General features: G+C 31.8%; 1 protein-coding gene across 2 annotated transcripts; it reads left to right on the top strand.

The window, feature by feature from the left end:
- The first annotated feature begins 599 nt into the window (after positions 1–599).
- LOC110031977 (bet1-like SNARE 1-1) lies at positions 600–18,039 on the top strand. Of its 2 annotated transcripts, none has more exons than XM_020735450.1 (6): positions 600–697; positions 1,479–1,547; positions 4,350–4,497; positions 16,914–16,970; positions 17,065–17,124; positions 17,712–18,039. In XM_020735450.1, exons 2-6 carry the CDS (start codon positions 1,534–1,536, stop codon positions 17,799–17,801), a joined length of 369 nt encoding a protein of 122 aa, XP_020591109.1. In that variant the 5' UTR covers positions 600–697; positions 1,479–1,533; the 3' UTR covers positions 17,802–18,039. The 2 variants fall into 2 exon arrangements, with proteins under 2 accessions (XP_020591109.1, XP_020591111.1); XM_020735452.1 differs by having other exon boundaries at positions 4,362–4,497.
- The last annotated feature ends 551 nt before the right edge of the window (positions 18,040–18,590 follow it).

Here is an 18,590-nt window from a genome sequence, read left to right on the forward strand (position 1 = left end):
CGCACACGCACACCGTGTACTTAGATCAGTTGTAAGTCCCGCTCCCCCTCCCCCTCCCCCTCCCCTCTCTCGAGTGTAGGGCGTGATATTCAAATTATTTGACGCATGAGGGGGTAGGGTGTGATATTCAAATTATTTGACGCATGAGGGGTAGCCGGTGCTCGAATCACAATCTCTTACCATTTCTTTATATATATATATATATATATATAAAGCTTATTACATCTATCACGTTCCTATCAACTATTACAAAAATATAACAGAAAATGGGCATTTACACTTCACTATTAATATATATTCATGCGCCTAATATTTAAACTTTCAATTTTACATGCAGAATAATAACTTTATCAAATTAATTCAAAAACACCAACATCATTATATTTTCAAACGTATCACACATTTTCACGCATAATTTTATGATACCAAACTATCACAAATGTAATTATCAAAAAATAAATTTTAAATATATATAAAAATTATGTGTCATGTATCAATGCGTGTAAATTTTCTTAATAAGTAGTTGGATATACAAAATATGGCGAACCCATTTACGGGTGACCCGAATCGACACGAACTATAAACCCTTTTGGTCAGGTGAACTCCTACTTCTGCGAGCGGAGCAAGTAGATCAGTCCTCTTTTTCTGGCTTTCGAGATCTCGAAGCGTTCTGGTTTCTCCATCTGCGACTAGACAGGTTCTTCATCTCTCTTACAATTGGCGCTTGCTTTTCTTAGATTTCCCTCTTCATCAGTTCACGTCTTGAAGAATCTGATGGTATCTCAATTCGTTCTTCGTTTCTTTCCATGGAAAGTTATAGATCATGCTTGATTGCTCCTTGAATTGATATCCTCGCCTCAATTTGGATTGCTTAATCATGTATTTGAACAAATTGGGGGTAGAATCTATAGAAATTGAATGTTCCATCTCTCTGATGTATACATGACGAGATTAGTTATGTATGTATAGGAAATTTTTTTTTTCCCTTTCCGGGCTATCTAGTTGGGGCACCAGCAAAATATTCTGAATCGAAGTCTAAATGGGGTTGCTATTAGTAGGACACTGTTATTTTGGCTCTGAAACGCGTGGCTTAAGTCTTCCTTCAGTTGTTCGAGCAAATCACTGCTGAATCAGAGTTTATCGTTGTTCAATATTAGACATCAGGAGTTCATTTTCTTAATTGGTTTGTTTCCTTGAAGTTTTGAGTCTACTGCGCACAAGCTCGTGCCTATCCCGGTTGTTATGGAATTAACTTTTATTTTTAAAAGAGGAACTATTTGAGAACAATTTTCTATTTTTTATTAGGCGATTCTTCACGGTTTGATAAATTTGTTTGATTAAATGGTAAGATGCATATTGCTATGCTCTGACATCTTGAAAACTATGTTTTAAATTGATTGTGTTTATTTCTGATGGGAAAACTATGCTTCTTTTTAATTGCAGTTAGTTCTGATGAGATTGTATTGTTCATGATCTAGGTTATCCATTGCTTCTTTCAAATTGCTTACCACTCTGCCAGAATCAAGAAGAATCATGAATTCAAGAAGGTTTGCACACGATTATTCTTATTCCATCTCTCTCCCTCTCTTTGTGTCTGATGCTCACAGTCAATCAGAACATTCTTTTTTACCAACCTGTTGTGTCATATTTGTTTATCTGAATAGAATTTATCATTTGAAGTTATCAGAAAGTAATAATGGATACAACATAAATAAGTAGGTTTGGACAATGTTTAATTCTGGCTAGTCAGAAAAATTTGGCGAAGACATTGTCCCATATGTCTACAAAAACTCTGTTATGTTAATTATATTATTTAATGTCACAGGAGGCCAAGATTTGTAATTTTTTTCTTCTGAATAGTACCCACTGCTCTATTTTGTTTCATGCTTATTTATATGATGCTATAGGGAGAAAAGGATTTTTTTTCATAAGCCTAAATTAACCTTAACATTATTATTTTAAGACTTATCTCAACCATTTGTGGTTTGCTTTATGTTTTTTTTTTCATTCTTCAGCATAGGGATGTCCAAGGCATCATAGGTATTATTTGTAAATTACTTTGAACTATGTCTATCCGTGCTACTTTAGGGACACTAATTTTATTTACCCATCTAATGCGTATTTGCTACCTTTAATTGTGCCTGTGCAAAGCTCCCAAGTTAAGTTTTTTTTAATCATATTTTCAATAAACGTCACTCCAATAGCTCCTTTAATGTAATCATTATTTAGTTTACATTTCCTAATTTTATGACATAACTTTTTTGACATTCTCACCTCCGACATATGCAACTGTTAACAACTAATCTATTTTCTAATTATTTAGTTTACATTTCCTAATTTTATCACGTAATTATCCTGCATTATTACCTCTGATATGTGCAAGTTAACAATCAACAACTAATCTATTTTTCTGGCACTCATATCCATATAATATCTTTGTCCAAATTATAATTTTATAAAACTTTTTTTTTTATATTTTTTTTCGCATTATCTCATTGAATGATACTCCCGAGACAATCTTACTTTAACTTTAAAAATTATATTCTCATTTATATCCTTATTTTTTTTAAATAATAGATCCAAATTACTTAAAGCATTCACACAAATATACTGTTCATCTTCTGATAATATTTGTTCATTTGTGTTAATATCACACCCTCTAAAGTTGAAAATATACAAAAAGGCTCTGACAATGGCACATCAACTTGAATATTATTCGTTAGCATCTTCATAACCAATAAAAAAGATATGACTTATGCTAATCTTTGATATGATCCAACTTTCATTGATTTTTTTTTCTTGTTACTTCACAACTGCTAATATTAGTCAATGCTTAATTGTGTACATATTTTTAATAACTTGAACATACGTTTGACATTGGCATTTTTTACTTTATAAGCACCAAATCATTATTGTGGTGTTTGATCATTTATTTTCTCGAGATCTATTATAATCACTTGAATAATTTTTCTCCATTCACTATAATTTTCTCATTAATTATTTTTACAAAAAAATTATTTTCATTATAGACTTTTGTAAAATTAAGCAAAATTGATTCCCTGATAGTAAATGACCGTTTAGTTGTATGTATTCAGATTTTATGCGCTTTTTAAATATAATGTCAACTTTGTGCATTTAAAATAGGTTATTTGACTTGTTTAAAATAAATTTAGGAAATATATTTCTTTTTCAATTTGACTTAAAATGAATTGGAAGTTTTGTATTCATATGTATGTATGCACACACACGCACACACAAATATGAGAATGTTTAGACGGATGAGTAGCTTTACGCTTGGAGACAAAATGCGAAATGAATATATCTGTGATAGTTGGTGTAGCTCCAGTGGCGGACAAATTTAGAAAGAGTCATCTTAGATGGTTTGGTCACATTAAATGCCGACCATATGATAATCTGGTTAGGAGAATAGATATTTTAGATTCGACTTTTGTGAAGAAAGGCAGAGGTGTACGTAGAAAAACTTGGGCATATTGTATAAAAAAATATCTTAATTTATTAGAATTAAATGAAAATATGACACTCAATAGGATGCAATGGAGAAAAATGATTCATGTAGCCGACCCTGCTTAGTGAGATAGGCTTGTTGTTGCTGTTGCTGTATATATTAAATACCCTTTTAAAAATATAAATAGGACACATACGATGGTAGGAGGTTGGCTAGGTGGTCTGGGATTAGTGGCAATGTGGGGAGTGTTCGGGCCCATTACCATGCAGGTAGGAGTAAAAGGAATGGAAAAATTAGCAGCAGTGTAGGGTGATCTGGACTGAGCAATGGAGGGTGATTTATGAGCAAAATCGCTAGATGAGCATGAGGTCTATGCTGCTCTTCACGAGCACTCAGATGCTCTGATGAGGTTCTCTAGTACTGGGATGCGCGAAGTTGAGATCGATGAATGCAGGGATTCAGACATTGCTTGATTTGGACAAATTCAATTTCCTAAAAAATGAACCGTTGTATTTCTTCAAAATCTCTTAGAGCAAAACATTTTATTCCTTTGACATTCAACCAAAGACCTAAAAAATTATAACCTCTGCATGTTAGAATGAATACTATCATTATCCACTTAACCAAATATACCCTACTTAATCTTTTCAAGTCTCCATTTATTTAATTTTGTGGCTTGTAAGTTTGGTTTTTATATGGTTAATCAAATGTTAAGTCTCCCATGCTTTTAAGATATATTTTATTTGCAATTAATTATCTTTGTTCCTTTTATTATTTACCTTCTTATTTTCTTGCGCCCATTTCCTTGCATGCTCAAATAGATGTATTAGGGTATATCATGGCATTGCTGTCGTTATATATTTTAAGATATTCTCTCTTCTAGGGACCATCGCAGCAACAGAGCTGCATTGTTTGATGGCATTGAAGAGGGTGGAATCAGAGCAACATCCTACTCTTCTCATGAGATTGATGAGCATGACAATGATCTTGCTGTGGATGGGCTCCAAGATAGGGTTAATATTCTGAAGAGGGTAAGTTATTTTTACAATATTGTGGTACAGCATAATTGCAGATATACAATTTTATGCAAAGTCATATTAAATATTGTCATTGTTCTGCATTTAGGCTTGGAGTTGCCAAATTTCCACAAGCGTAGCTTGCATTTATTTTTTTATTCAAGTAATATGCTACTTATGCTAAAATTTCAGCCGTTGCATTGTGTATGGAGTCCCTCATTTTTTTGTGGCCTGTTGGAATTGGATATTGTGGATTCTGGTGCATAAGTTATCCTTAAAACTATCCTTCTTTTATGAAGGTGCTGCTATGCGGTTGAATTTGGAGGAATGTTTTGCCGAGATATTTCTGCTGAATGAAAGCTGAAATTATGAAACCTTTTTCATCTATTATAGCTCCTTAAGAGATTCCCAGGTTGTCTCTCTTTTGAAGGAGCTCTAAAGATGACAGCTGTGGTAGCAACATCGATAGACGCAGTGTTGAAGGATGAGGTAAAAAAAGGAATAAATGGTGAGTAAATGTCAAGGGTGAAAGAAGTGGCAATGGAAGTATGTCATGGAGTGTCAAATGCAGATAAGCAAGAAGGCTAGTGTTTGATTCGAGCTATTAGGGAAACAACCAACAAACTTTATGTTCGTAGTTTCGATTGGAGTAAACTAATAAGGTTCTGACAGGTATAATCATTATTAAAAGAAAAAAAAGAAAAAAAAAACTAACACATCTATCTAAATTTTGACACATCTATTTTTAAGTGTCAATTCTTCCTCTAGTGGAGCATGTAGGCATTAATGCAAACAAATTACAAATAATATAATCTTATTTTGAGCACTTGCCAAAATATTAAGATTGACTTATACATGCACATTTGTGAGCACGAATGAATCCACAAGTTACATCACAAAGCTTGCATATACAAAGCTGCCCCGACAAAGTATAGTTCCCATTCTTAATTATCAGTTACTAATAAGGGCTTATCCACGAGATCATCATGAAGAGGCAAATTAGTCGGGATTGGATGAGCTGCAAGAAAATCAGGGAAGGCCTATCTTTTGATGTCTAGATGAGGGATATATGTAATATCAAACTGTAATAGCATAAAATGGACTAAACAAAATAAGATATGCACAATTACAAAATTGTGTGTACAACCCAAAAACAACGCAATTGCTGCCAAAGAGCAAGAAATAAACCTGAATAGTTTTAGTGGAGGGCACATTTGATGAGGCAAAATTCAATTTTAAATTATGTTTTGCAGAAAAGCACACAAGCACACTCCTAAAAGCGTGCCAAGTTGCCAAAATGCAAATTCCCAAGCATATTTCAATGAACATATGTAAGTGCTAGCAAGAATATGAAAAATGAAATTAGAAATGCTTCGAAAGTCCTGTGTTTGACTTTCAGGGGCAGTTTGACTAATGTAATAATGCTTTAAATTTAACACTTGCTTTAAAACCGTGCAAAAACAATGTCTAGTTCAAATATTCATATAATCTTGCTGCTTGCATGCTATTAGATTAAGTATAAAAGTTGAGAAATACTCTTAAGATATATATATATATATATATATATATATATATATATGATGTACAGATTAATATTTCCTTATATATATATATATATATATATATATATATATATATCAGAAATAGAAAATGAGAAAAAAAAGAAATTAAATAAGGAAGGATTTTAAAAAATAAGGAAACATATAGAATTATTTTAGAATATGGAAAATATTTGGAGATTTTTATGACCATTCTTAACAATGTGCCTGACTCCTATGTTCTTGTAAAAAAAAAAAAGAAAGAAAAAAAAAATCCACAAAATTGTAAAAGATGGTAACACCATTTGAGAAAATTTGGAATTTGCTATTCACCGGATCCTCCATATATGGGAGTATAGTAGACATGATTCACCACTAAATAATTGGCAAGAAAAAAAGGTTTCTTAAATCTCACCAATGTATTTTATTTGGAGAACATAAAGCTAGAAAAATATTTTTTTCTTATTTTGCAAGGTATTTTGATACAAGGCATTTTTATGACTGATTGAATAATGAAATAGTGAAAAAAACTATACTTTTACAAATAAATGCAAATTTTTAAAATTAGTTTTTTTTACTTGTCATGAATTTGTAGGATCATGATTTTTCTAGTTGGCAAGAATTCATCGTATCTTAATCTCATTTCATATTAAAATCTGTGGGACCTTGAATTTTATGTTTGGCATTAATCTTTGGCTTTCTTCCATTTATCACTGGATAATTCCTGTTATATATTTTTAGGGATTAAAAGAGTGTTTAGGTTCATAAAATTTTTTTTATAGGATGATGATTACTTCTTAAATGACATAAAATGGGATAAATAGTATAAATAGTGTTTGTTGCATTCCCTTGTATTTTCATTTAAATGGCGATTGATAAGTTAGCTAGTCGATAACTAACATAAAAATTTTAATCTAAAAATTATGACATGAATCTTTTAAATCATTGGGCTAATGCTATGACAGGGCGCTTATTGAAAAACAACTCGCTGTATAACCTAAATACTGTAAAAATGTGCGAAGGTCGTTTTACCAACATTTGAGCGTATTGTTAAATAAATAATGAATGGGTGTTAACAAAGAAATTAGACAATTAAATTAATAATATGATAAAAAAATAGAATATAGGTATTCTCAAAGATAAATTAATGAAATCAATAGATATTGTAGTTCATAAGAAGACAAATATCACATGCCTTCAAGAAATTAAATGACTTGGAGAAAAGACTGAGGAATTTGATAACTTAAATTTTAAAATTTGCATTTAGGTAAGAGTTATACTAAAATTGATGTTGATGTAACTATAGATAAATTTTTAATAGATAATGCTGTAAAAACTAATAGAATTGAAGATATAATTATAAATTTAAAGATTATTGTCGATACTAAGATTCTTAATATTTTAAGTGTTTATGTTCTTTAAAGAATGTTTGAATATGTGTTTAAAAAAAGTTGGAATGATCTAGAATAATTAATATAAATATCCCCTTGAATAAAAAATTTCTATTGGAGAAGACATAAATAAACATGTTGGTAGAGTGATAGAAAATTTCAGAAATATTTATGATGAATATGATTTTGGAGCGACTAAGGGAGAAGGTAGAATCATATTGCATTTTACTTTAACTAATGATTTTGTTACTTTTAATATTTTATTTAAAAATATATATAATTAGTTATAAAAATAAACTTAATAAAACACAAATCATTCATTTTTTGTGAAAAAATAAATTTTTGAGATTATAAAGATTGTAAGATCATTTCAAGTAAAATATAAGTACATAACATTGATTGTTGGTTTTGAATTTTAAGATGAAATGTTGAAAGATGAAAAGTACATCAAAATATTATCACAAATTATACGAGGTACTTAATAGTCACAAATAAATTAATTTCTATAATTTAATTTAAAGATCTTAAGCTTTGAGTTGTTGATGAACTAGCTAATACTATGTGAGATAATAGAAAAATATCAAACACTTGCAAAATATGTGTTCGGAGAATCAAAAGAAAAAACTCTTATGAAGAAAAAATAATTCGTGATGGAATAATATTATGTAAGAAAATATAAAAAAATAAAGTATTTTATTATAAAAATTGATTTAGATGTAAATATTCAGACAATTTAAAAAAAATATAAAGGGACTCGTAAGGAGTCTACGAAAACAATTTGAGATGCTAAGAGTTATGTTTTAGTGATCTTTATAATATATTCAATATTAAATATGGTGAAAGATATATGTATAAATTAGTCGAGCAAAGCGATAAAAAAATAAAGATTAGTTCAAGTAAAGGGTATTAAGAATGAAAATTAAAGAGTGGCTTTTTTACAGGAGAATATTTAACATAGGTGTGTGATATATTTTAATAATATTTTTTTAATGAAGATTATGAAAATACAATTAAATTTAGTGATCTTAGTATCATAAATAATAACAAAATTTTTTATTTTAACCATCACATTTATAAAACAAAAATTGATGGGACTTTAAAAAAATATAGTATGGAAAAGTAGTAGGACCTGATATTATTCTAATAGAAGTGTGAAAATAACTAGTAGATTTGATAAATTTTTTATTTACTTAAATTTTAATATTATTTTAAAAATTCTAAAAATGTTTGATGAGTGGAGAAAGAGTTTATTAGTCTCTATTTTTAAAAATAAAAGTGACTCACATTAGTGTGCAAATTATAGATGAATTAAGTTTTTGTTTCATACATTAAAGTTATGAGAGAATAATTAAACATAAGCTGCAACGGGATAAAAAAAAAATCTCACAATCAATTTTGATTCATGTTGGGGCAAGTCTACTATAAAAGCTATACATTTAACGAGAGGTTTGATGAAGAAATAGACAGAGAGCAAGGAGGATCTACATATGAGTTTTGTTGATTTAGAAAAAAAATTATGATAAAATTCAAAGAGTATGCTTTGGAGAGTTTTAAAAAAGAAATGTGTTGATTTTACTTATATCAAGTCATTAAAGATATATATACTAGAGCTGCTAGTTCATGGGAAAATTAAGGTATATATTTTTTGGGCAAGTTTGAAGAAATTTTTTAAATATATGCTCGAGAAAGCGCGCGTACTAGTTCATGGGAAAATTAAGTATCGCTCGGGGAAAAATACAGACTCGTGTGGAATTTTTTTTTAAAATATTTTTTTAAAATACCCGTTTGTGGGAAAATGAACACCAGTCCATGGGGAATTAATTACCGTTTAAGGAAAACAAAGCACCACTCGGGTAATGCTAGTTTGCGAGTTAACTCTTTTGTGCAGGTGCATTGAAGGCGTGTTGCGTCTTTTAAGATTGCGGGTTAAGTTTATACTTTTTGTTCCTTGATCGTAATGTCTCACTATACTGAGCAGCTCGTCTCTTAAGTTACCTGAGGATCTTGACACTTCCGGTGCCCCCAAATATGGGTTGACTCCGGGAGACTATCAAATTTTTGAGTAATTTTGACTTGTAACTTTTTTCTTAGTATTTGAATTTTTGGACTTATAAAAATAAAATAAAATGTGAATCATTTGAAATTTTAAAATAATTTAAAAATTCGAGCTCTTAAATTATATGTTCTTACGATTTTAAAAATATTTAAAGTCTTAAGCTTTTGACATTTAGGCTTTTTAGGCTTGACACTGTTTTAAAATTCGGGTTTTTAAATATTAAAGTTTTTTTTGGGGTTTTAATATGTTGAAGTTTTTTTTGGGCTATTATAATATAAAATTTCAAAACTTATAATATTATGATTTGAATTTTAAAATTTCAGCTCACAAGTCTAAAAATACTATTCGGGCTTAGGCTCCTAGTGGCAAAGCATAATTCAAATATTGAGTTTTCTTAAAACTTGAAATTCATTGCCACCGTATTCGCAATACACCTACTAGCGAACGGAAGACGGTTCTTTTTTAAAATCTAAAATCAAAATACTTTTGCAAATACCTTAAGCTCTAAATGATTTCAAAAATTATAAAAATCTCATGGTTATCCCCTAAGTCAAATGTGATAACTTGAAATGTAATCCACCCTTAAGACAAAATTACCACTTGAGATGCTTTTGAACTATGTGAGCTTTAAGATTTATATATAAGTAAGTTGATTGTGAATATTTTTTAAAATCTTGTATGTGCTTCTTAATGTAAAGTCTATATTGTGAATATTTTTTAAAATCTTGTATGTGCTTCTTAATGTAAAGTCTATATTAAATTTATGGTTTAAAACTTATTCAAATCCTTAAAGCTTATAAAACTCTTTAAGTTATGTAAATACATAAAGTTATCGGCCCGCTTGTGCTCCAACCAGTATATTAAATGATCAAATAATAGGTTCTAGAATGCTGTGAAAGCTGACCAGACCGTCTTATTTATAGGATAGAATTGTAAGTCTCACCTCATTAGTCCGATTCTCCTTCTCATAAGAACTGGAGTGGATGAGTCTAGTAAACCCTAATAAATGTCCTAATCCTAAAATAAAACTTTACATGTTTAAATCACCTTGTTCGATCCACTATAAGGACAGGAGTCGTTAGGAACTATGCTTTTAAAATTAAATCCCCGACTTCAAATATAAATGTTTTAAATGTTCAAATACCTCGATGATGACCACACTGATTGAAGATTTCAACCAGAAGGGTTAATCTTTAAAATCAAGTTTTTTAAAATAATCAACTAATGCAAGTAAAATTCAATCCACTGAAGAGCTAAAAACAAAATTCATCCAACCTCCGCAACAGTTTGTCGGGGGTGACAACTTTTGATTTTCTTCAACTCACAAAGAACGAATGCTATATCAAATGAACCCTAAATTCACAATTAAAGTAATTGCATGCCAGTAGGGACGTGACCCGAGTCATATGTACACGTGCTTATACTGGTAAATGACACCACAAAATAGTAGTTACGATCAGAACCCTCTGACTGGTTGGTTGCCACCAAATGACATCATTATATTACAGTCAAGGTCGCAGCCGGTATGCTTCTAAACGACTTTTTATCTTTTGAGTTGTGAATCATAAGGGTATAAAGGATTGACAAGAAGACTTTTGTTATCTAATGTCGACTTAAATTTGTCCCCTTATACAAACATCCACTCCAGGTCTACAAGGATCTCTTAAACGATGTAACCCATGGTTATTGACAAGAATCCTTCTGCCAGGTTGGGTCGATTACCTCCTCTGACTAAGTAGATCAAAGACCACGACGACCTAGAATGACGAAACTATGAGATCTTGATCGGGTTTCGTCCTCATTCCCCTACCATTCGCTTTAAGTTCTAAGTGATAAATTTTAGAATTTAAATTCTAAGTCTACTGCTATTGTATGTTCAATTTTCAATTCTTAATGACTAGCCTTAATCGAAAGTGCTCTTCCATTATTGGGAGGGGTAATTAACCAATAATTAACCATAACCAAGCCACCTCGAATTCCAGATAAAAAAAGTCCTCGCTAAATGAGGGCGAATTTTCTGGGTTGTCTTATCTACAAGCCAATGTGCCTCTGAAAATTTGACTCTCCATTGTTCTCTCTCAAAAAAACATAAAAATAAATGCAAAGAGTCTCCTGAGGAATGGTTGTTGAATTTTTGGAGCCCACAAGATCGAGTGTTATAATAGCAAAGTCTCGTAAAGACTGGCTTTGATCAAAAGTTCACTCACAATTGAGAGGGTAAATAAATATAGGGGATTGCACCTATGTGAAATCACAAACCATATTATAAAGTCATGTATGCAAGTGAAATATCTGCATAGCGTCTTATTTATTATTTGATTAATTTTCTAGAAAATTTATCAAAATCACTCGAATATTTGGACAATGTAAAATGGGGATTTTTCGGAAGCTTAAAGAAGTTAGAACTTAAAAAATAAAGCATGTGATGGTAATGCCTAATATAATTTTAATCTACATATTTAAAATTAAATAGAACTTCTAGTAGAGTTTAATGCTTGTAATCCCGATGGAATCTTTATTATAAATTTATCAAAAGCGATGGAATATATCTGCTACTATTTATGACTTCTAGCATGCTATCATCTTATTTGATGATAGCTCACAATTTAATAGCTGCAATGCATGGTTATTGTTTGTTGCACCTTAGAATCAATTGAACTTTTTATCGACGTCTTTATAGTATATGCAAAATAGGCAAGTCTCCCAATGCGGAAAGGTGATTATATTATGTTTAACATCTTTATAATTTAGCGTATTATACTCTATTCATTTTCTTTTTGTATTATTTTCTATTCATACTTATTGGCTCGTGTATTTAATCAATAATACAGTAGTTGTTCTCTCCTCAACATGATATCAGGGGCAAGAAATACAGTCACTCTCTTGATCTTACGTAAAATGCTTATAATTTTTTTTTTTTTTTTTGCTTGCTTTGTCTCTTGCTATGCTCGCTCAATCGTGACCTCCGTCCAATCTAGATTTCAACAAGTGCTTGTTTGGTCTTGACTTCATCTTTGATTCTTGCTGGCATTACTACCTAGCAGAATCTATGCCTTCCATAAGATTGAACCTACACAAATAGGGTTTGCTCTTGGCATCCACAAGAAGTATTGTTGTTGGCTTCACTGTACTCCTTTCGTCTGTCTTGTTCTACATCTGCTCATTGCTCAAGCTTCTTTCTTAAACATGCATACCCATTGGGGTTATGCATTGTCTGGAATTGAATTGAGCCTAACTAGTTTTATTTGTTTTTTATGTTTTGGTTGTTAAAATATAATTTTTATTATTAGTTGTAATTTTGACTTTTCTTTTATTAAATTTTTGTTTCAGTTTTTATGCTTACACAAATTATAATTGCCTACAATCTTATCAATCAAATCCCATCTCTAGTCTAGAACACCGCTCACCTATGTCTTTTTTTTATTATTTTGATAAAGCTAAATTTTCAACTACATCATTGGCTCTTTACCCTACTTGCATTATTCATGCATTTTGCTCGTCTGACAAGCTATCCTGCATGATATTTAGTGTATCTTACTAGTGTGCTCTCTTACTAAACAGCATTATCAATTTTATAATCCACTTACACCACACGTGTATTTTTGTTTATGTAAATTTTTATGAGACTTGCCTTTTCTTTTCTACCTCATCTATTCCAGAGCCTTCTTCAACACTAGAAGCTCTTTTTCGTAATGTTAAACCGTTACAAAAATACTGCCATTGTTCTCGATTTGCATCCATGCCAGCATCTTCCACCATATTGTTAAATTCAACCAAACGTCCTCAAGTCATTGAGAAATCGTATCTACATCTTGTTATATCCTGGAGAAGTAAAAAACAACATATTTCCATCCTCTTCACTTTTATGTTTCATTTGATTGGCCATATTATTTCATACATTTTTTTTATCTCTCATTTATATATGTTTCTGTGATATAGTAGGATGCATTGCAACATCCTTTATGTAAGAAAGCTATCGCTATTAAAATAGATGCTCTGCTCAACTGCCATACCTTTATCTTGGGGTCAAATCCATTGCCTATCAATGGGTTTTCACTACCAAATTTTATCATTATGAATCGATTGATTGCTGCGAGACTTTGAGGGTTCATTTATATTCATGTAGTATGCTTCTTTGACACGTTCTCTTTGGTTGAACGTTTGATATCCATTTAGATCTTTTTTGTTTTTAAACATCCGTCAATGTTGGATTTTGTTATAAATGGGCTTTCTTTTTTGGTTGCTTGCTAGAAGTCATTTATATGGAGCATTCTTACTTACACTTTGCTTAGAGGGAGGGCGTATATGCCTTCTCAAGAAAGTTATCTATGCCCTTAAACATAATCCATGGCCTAATTTGGCAGTCTCTGTAAAGTCTCAATTGAGTTTCTTTTTTTTCGCAACATCAGTAACAATTACACACTCTATTTAGCATAACCTGTGCAATATCCGTCATTTTTTCTATTATATTGATGGCATATCAATTTAAAACACTATTTGCGAAGGTGCTTTGTGCCTGAAGTTTTGAACAATCAAGATATTTTCTTGAAATTGAGTTTGCATGTAGTAAAAATCGAATGCCACTAAAATTTTTTTGCTATTAACCTTATTCAAGAAATTTGCCTTTTTGGTTAAGCATGTTAATATCGCTTTAGAGGCTCAAACCACATTTACTGATAATGAAATCCTTCGAGATCCATCTAAAATTGAAAGATAATTGATTGGTTGATTTATCTAACTGTTTATAGAATTTGATGTTTCATTTCTTGATGGAGCAATGAATTTGCACATGCAAAGTTTGACAAAAAAGCAGTTGATAGTAGTTTTAGAATCCTCGAATAAGATAAAGTCATAAGGGAAATAATTTGTATGTACTAAATTTTAGATTTTGAATGATGATACATTTTCTACATGTTGATTATGTTGGATGGTTGATTACAGGAAGCCAATCTTTGGATCTATGTTTTGGAAAATGTATTTTCATGGAAAAGTAACAAACAAATTGCAGCTATGACTCATTTTGCATATGTGATCGATGATGAAGGTTAAAGTTCTTTACTTTTGACTTTAAATTGCGACAATCACGTAGTTATCTATGTTACCAATAATCATGAACGAGCTAAATATATTGAAGAATACTCCTGATATTCCTAGTTTAGAACAAGTTGTGGAGATTTTTATCCAAGTTAATAGCGCACCTACCGTTTTATGACAGGAAGGAGCTATAATAGATATATAAGGCAATAAAAGCAAAATATATTCGTTTCCTAATGTTGAATGGTGATTGTATTTGATTTAATATTTGCATAAGTGGCAGTATTATACTCATATTTGTTTTTTTTTGAAATGGTTGTTTTTTTTTAAATATTCGTATGTACGATTTTTTATAGGCCTTACATGTTCAATGAATAATTTTGTAATTATTTTCCTCTCAACACTTGCCATGAAGTCAAACCCATGGCAAGGACGGGCCAACCTAAAAACCATCCCCTTAACAAGCAGTTGACAGCACAATTCGGGTTTGTTTCTACACCTTCATCAACTCAAGACGAATACATTCATACGGTTTATACGGTATGAAATACGGTTTGTATGCATGGAGAATTAATTTAAGCTCGATTTAGGGTTAAGGCTCAATACCTTTGTCTGAGTGGGGAGACCTCAATCAGATGGTTGTAGAAACTTTGAATGAGTCCAACGAACCTCCAGATGAGCTCCTGGGTTGTTGTTAATTGTCTAGGTATGATTTTGATCAAAGCCGATTTCAGGTGTTGGTCTAGAGCTAGGGGTCTAGAGCTAGGTTGGTCTAGAGCTAGGTTAGAGGCTATCTGTGATGGGGCTTTTGTGGGGAATCAACTCCTCTCACTCTCAGGAAGGTTTGTGCATAGTTAATTGGAGTTTGGTTCAGTGTGGAGCTGTGGAGAAATCTGTCCTGGTTTTCCCTGTTGAACTCAAAATTGAGCTCTCACAGAGGAATCCAGAGGGGGAAAATGGTGGTCTTGAGCTTAGGAGTTCTTGGAGAGTGTCTGGAAGCAATTGGGCAGAGTTTCCCCAAGGAAATTTATTAGCTCTCTTCTGGCCATGGAGAAGTTGGTTTAAATGGAAGGGCTTAGGGTGGCTGCCAGGGCAAATTGATGGGTGCAAAACAATGCTTAGGTGGAGGGTTAAAAAATGTCGAAGCCAATTGGAACTGGCCAGCTTAGATGGGTGCAATTTGGTTTGGATTGAGGCATGGGGGCTCTTGGTTTTAACTCCTCCGACAACTAGGGTGGCTGACCAGACCTGAGCTGGTGGTCAGGTGGTCAGGTGGTCAGGTGAGCCAGTGGGAGGGTTAGTAATGATTAACCCCTAATGGCATGACATGATAACAAAGTTATTTTGATTTAGGCCAAAAATGGGGTGAAATACCTTGAATTAAGGGACCATTGCTTATGTAAGGTTGGGCTAGGTGGGACTAGCCTGGTCTCTAGACTCCAAATGGTGGTTGTAGTGGCTTTGGTTTGATCAATTTGATTTGGTTCGGTCACTTTTGGGTATGTTGGGTTTAGGTTGGGCTAGTCATGACATTGAGCTCAATTGATTGATCAAAATGGTGTAGATGATTGTCACAAGGAGTTTAGAAAAGATTTGAAGTGATTTGAGGAGTCAATTTAAAGGATTTTGGACATTTGAACAATTTTGGGTATGATGGGTTAGACTTGGGTTTCAGTTGGGCTAGAGTTTGGCTAAGACCCAATTGATGGTTCAATGTGATGTGGGTGATTGTCATGAAGAGTTTTGGATAGAAATTGAGTGGAAATTTTAGGGTTATGGGGTTCAATTTGGTGGAATTTGGGGATATGGCTAATTTGGGGTAAGATTGGGGGCTTGGTCGAAGTTGATTTTAAGTGAAATTGAGGCTTGACCAAGGCCAATTGAAAGTTCAATTTGATGTGGGGAAGTGTTGCAAAATTGGGGTAATTGGAGAGATTTGGGGGTTCAATTGAGTGAGATTTTGGTTTTGGGTCATTTACATTCAAGCCTAAAATTCAAGTTTAGTATTAAATATGTAAAATACATTGGAATCAAGTGCTATGTATATGAATATTTCTTATTATGGGCCATTTACATACATACCCCACAATTCTTATGTTTTGACATATCTTACTAAACTTTAATATTTATAATCATAGCACTCAATCTTTAACATCACATAAAAAAAATACCACTTTTACTTGCTTTTTAAAAGTTATACGCACCTTTTTATGCATAGATTTATAGCTTCAAGGTGACATAAATGTAAATAAAAAACTTTAGGTGTTAGATATGTAAATAGATATCAATTATGTGTCATGTATATAAATTTTCCTTTTATTTATGTGATATATATCTGCTTTATAATACCTTCGGTGTTTTTTCTCTTCATCCCGTTCCTCCTTTTTGAATAAAATACTTGGCTTTTAACAGCTAACAGGTGATATACACGAGGAGGTTGAAAGCCACAATCGCATGCTGGATAGAATGGTACCTTCGTTGCATAATCTCTTTAAAAAATATATATTTTTTTCATTATTTCTATTTAAATATGGCTTACACTGCTAGCCTTCTACAATTTCAGGGAAATGATATGGATTCTTCAAGAGGAGTCCTATCTGGAACCATGGATCGTTTCAAGATGGTAAACTCCATGCTCTATCTTTATTTTTTGGGTGAAATTTACATACTATTACTCAATTCTTATGTATTTACATGTCTCACAGCGATGCCTTCATATTTATGACAGCGACGTGCCTTTAAAACTATGCATGAAAAAGTGCACTTTACTTTTGAAGAGTGGTAGTTGTGCTATATTTTTTATATGATATTAAAGATTTTAGTGTCATGCATGTAAATATAAAAGTTTTAATGTGAGACATATAAATACATAAGAATTGGGTGGTAAGTATGTAAATGCCCCCCTTTTTTCTAAGAGGCGTTTACATACATACCTCCCAATTCCTATGCTTATACAAATCTAAAACTTAAATTTTTTTCTTTACATTTATACCACCAAGATTTTTCATATCACATTAAAAAAAAAAAATCATTATTTTAACTTTTTAAAAAGAGCAACACACCTTTTCATGCATTGATAAGTTGGCATACATGTAAAAAAATGAAGTTTGGGTGTTAGATATGTAAATAAACGGTAATCAAGTGGCATGTACGTAAATCTTCCTTTCTCTAATAAGTACTTATTGCATTGCATATAATCTCACACATCAGGTGTTTGAAAATAAATCAAGCCGCAGGATGGTTACACTTGTTGCTTCATTTGTGGCGCTCTTCTTACTTATATATTATCTTACAAAGTAACTAACCATCCATGTGCTAAGAAAATATGACTCGCATGCATATCCTTTCTTGGATGTTTAGGGTATACATATAATACATTATCTTGTGCTCAACTAACCATGCAATATTGTATATTTGTGAAGTTTAAGTTTTTTGTTTTTTGTTTGTATTTTATGTTGAGTATATCATAGCTGACAAAAAAATATGGGGATTGTTTGGTTTTCTCGTATGCAATAGCAAGAACTTCATTAAATTAGTAGTATCGAATGTGAAATAAAGACATTGCATTTTTAGCATCGTTTTTAGTAGCTTGTTGTGAGCGAAAGGGTGATGTAGATTCAATTGTTGGTCTCCATGATTATTTTGGAGAGATTATTGGTGTAAAATTTCATAATTGAAATCATTGTCTAGTTTACATCAATAATAATGTAATTTATGCATTTTTGATGCGGTTTGTGTTTACTTTTTTTTTTTAATATTTTATTTGCATTAGGGATTGTTTGGGGGCGTCGATTGATTTGTTGAAAATGCTTTTGAAATGTTTTAAAATTATTTGATTGTGTTTGATTTCGAGTAAAATGAATTCATTGCAAAACCCACTAGTTGAGGTGACAAATGTTAGTGGCTGATGGTTGGCTACGGGTGATGGTAGCGATGGAACGATAACAGATCAATTTGTGGTGCCCAAGTCTTTCTAGGTCTTTCTCTGTCTTTCTTAACATAAGTCGCATCTAAAACATCTACTCTCATAATCGGAACATCAGGCAATCGATGTTTAATGCGACCAAATCATCTAAGACGATTTTCTCT

This window comes from Phalaenopsis equestris, unplaced genomic scaffold, assembly GCF_001263595.1.
Source record: "Phalaenopsis equestris unplaced genomic scaffold, ASM126359v1 Scaffold000873, whole genome shotgun sequence".
Lineage (NCBI taxonomy): Eukaryota > Viridiplantae > Streptophyta > Magnoliopsida > Asparagales > Orchidaceae > Phalaenopsis > Phalaenopsis equestris.

Coding starts and splice junctions, on each gene's coding strand:
- LOC110031977 (XM_020735450.1), top strand. Junction 16,971..17,064: donor ATCGCATGCTGGATAGAATG/GTACCTTCGTTG, acceptor CTACAATTTCAG/GGAAATGATATGGATTCTTC. Junction 17,125..17,711: donor CCATGGATCGTTTCAAGATG/GTAAACTCCATG, acceptor CTCACACATCAG/GTGTTTGAAAATAAATCAAG.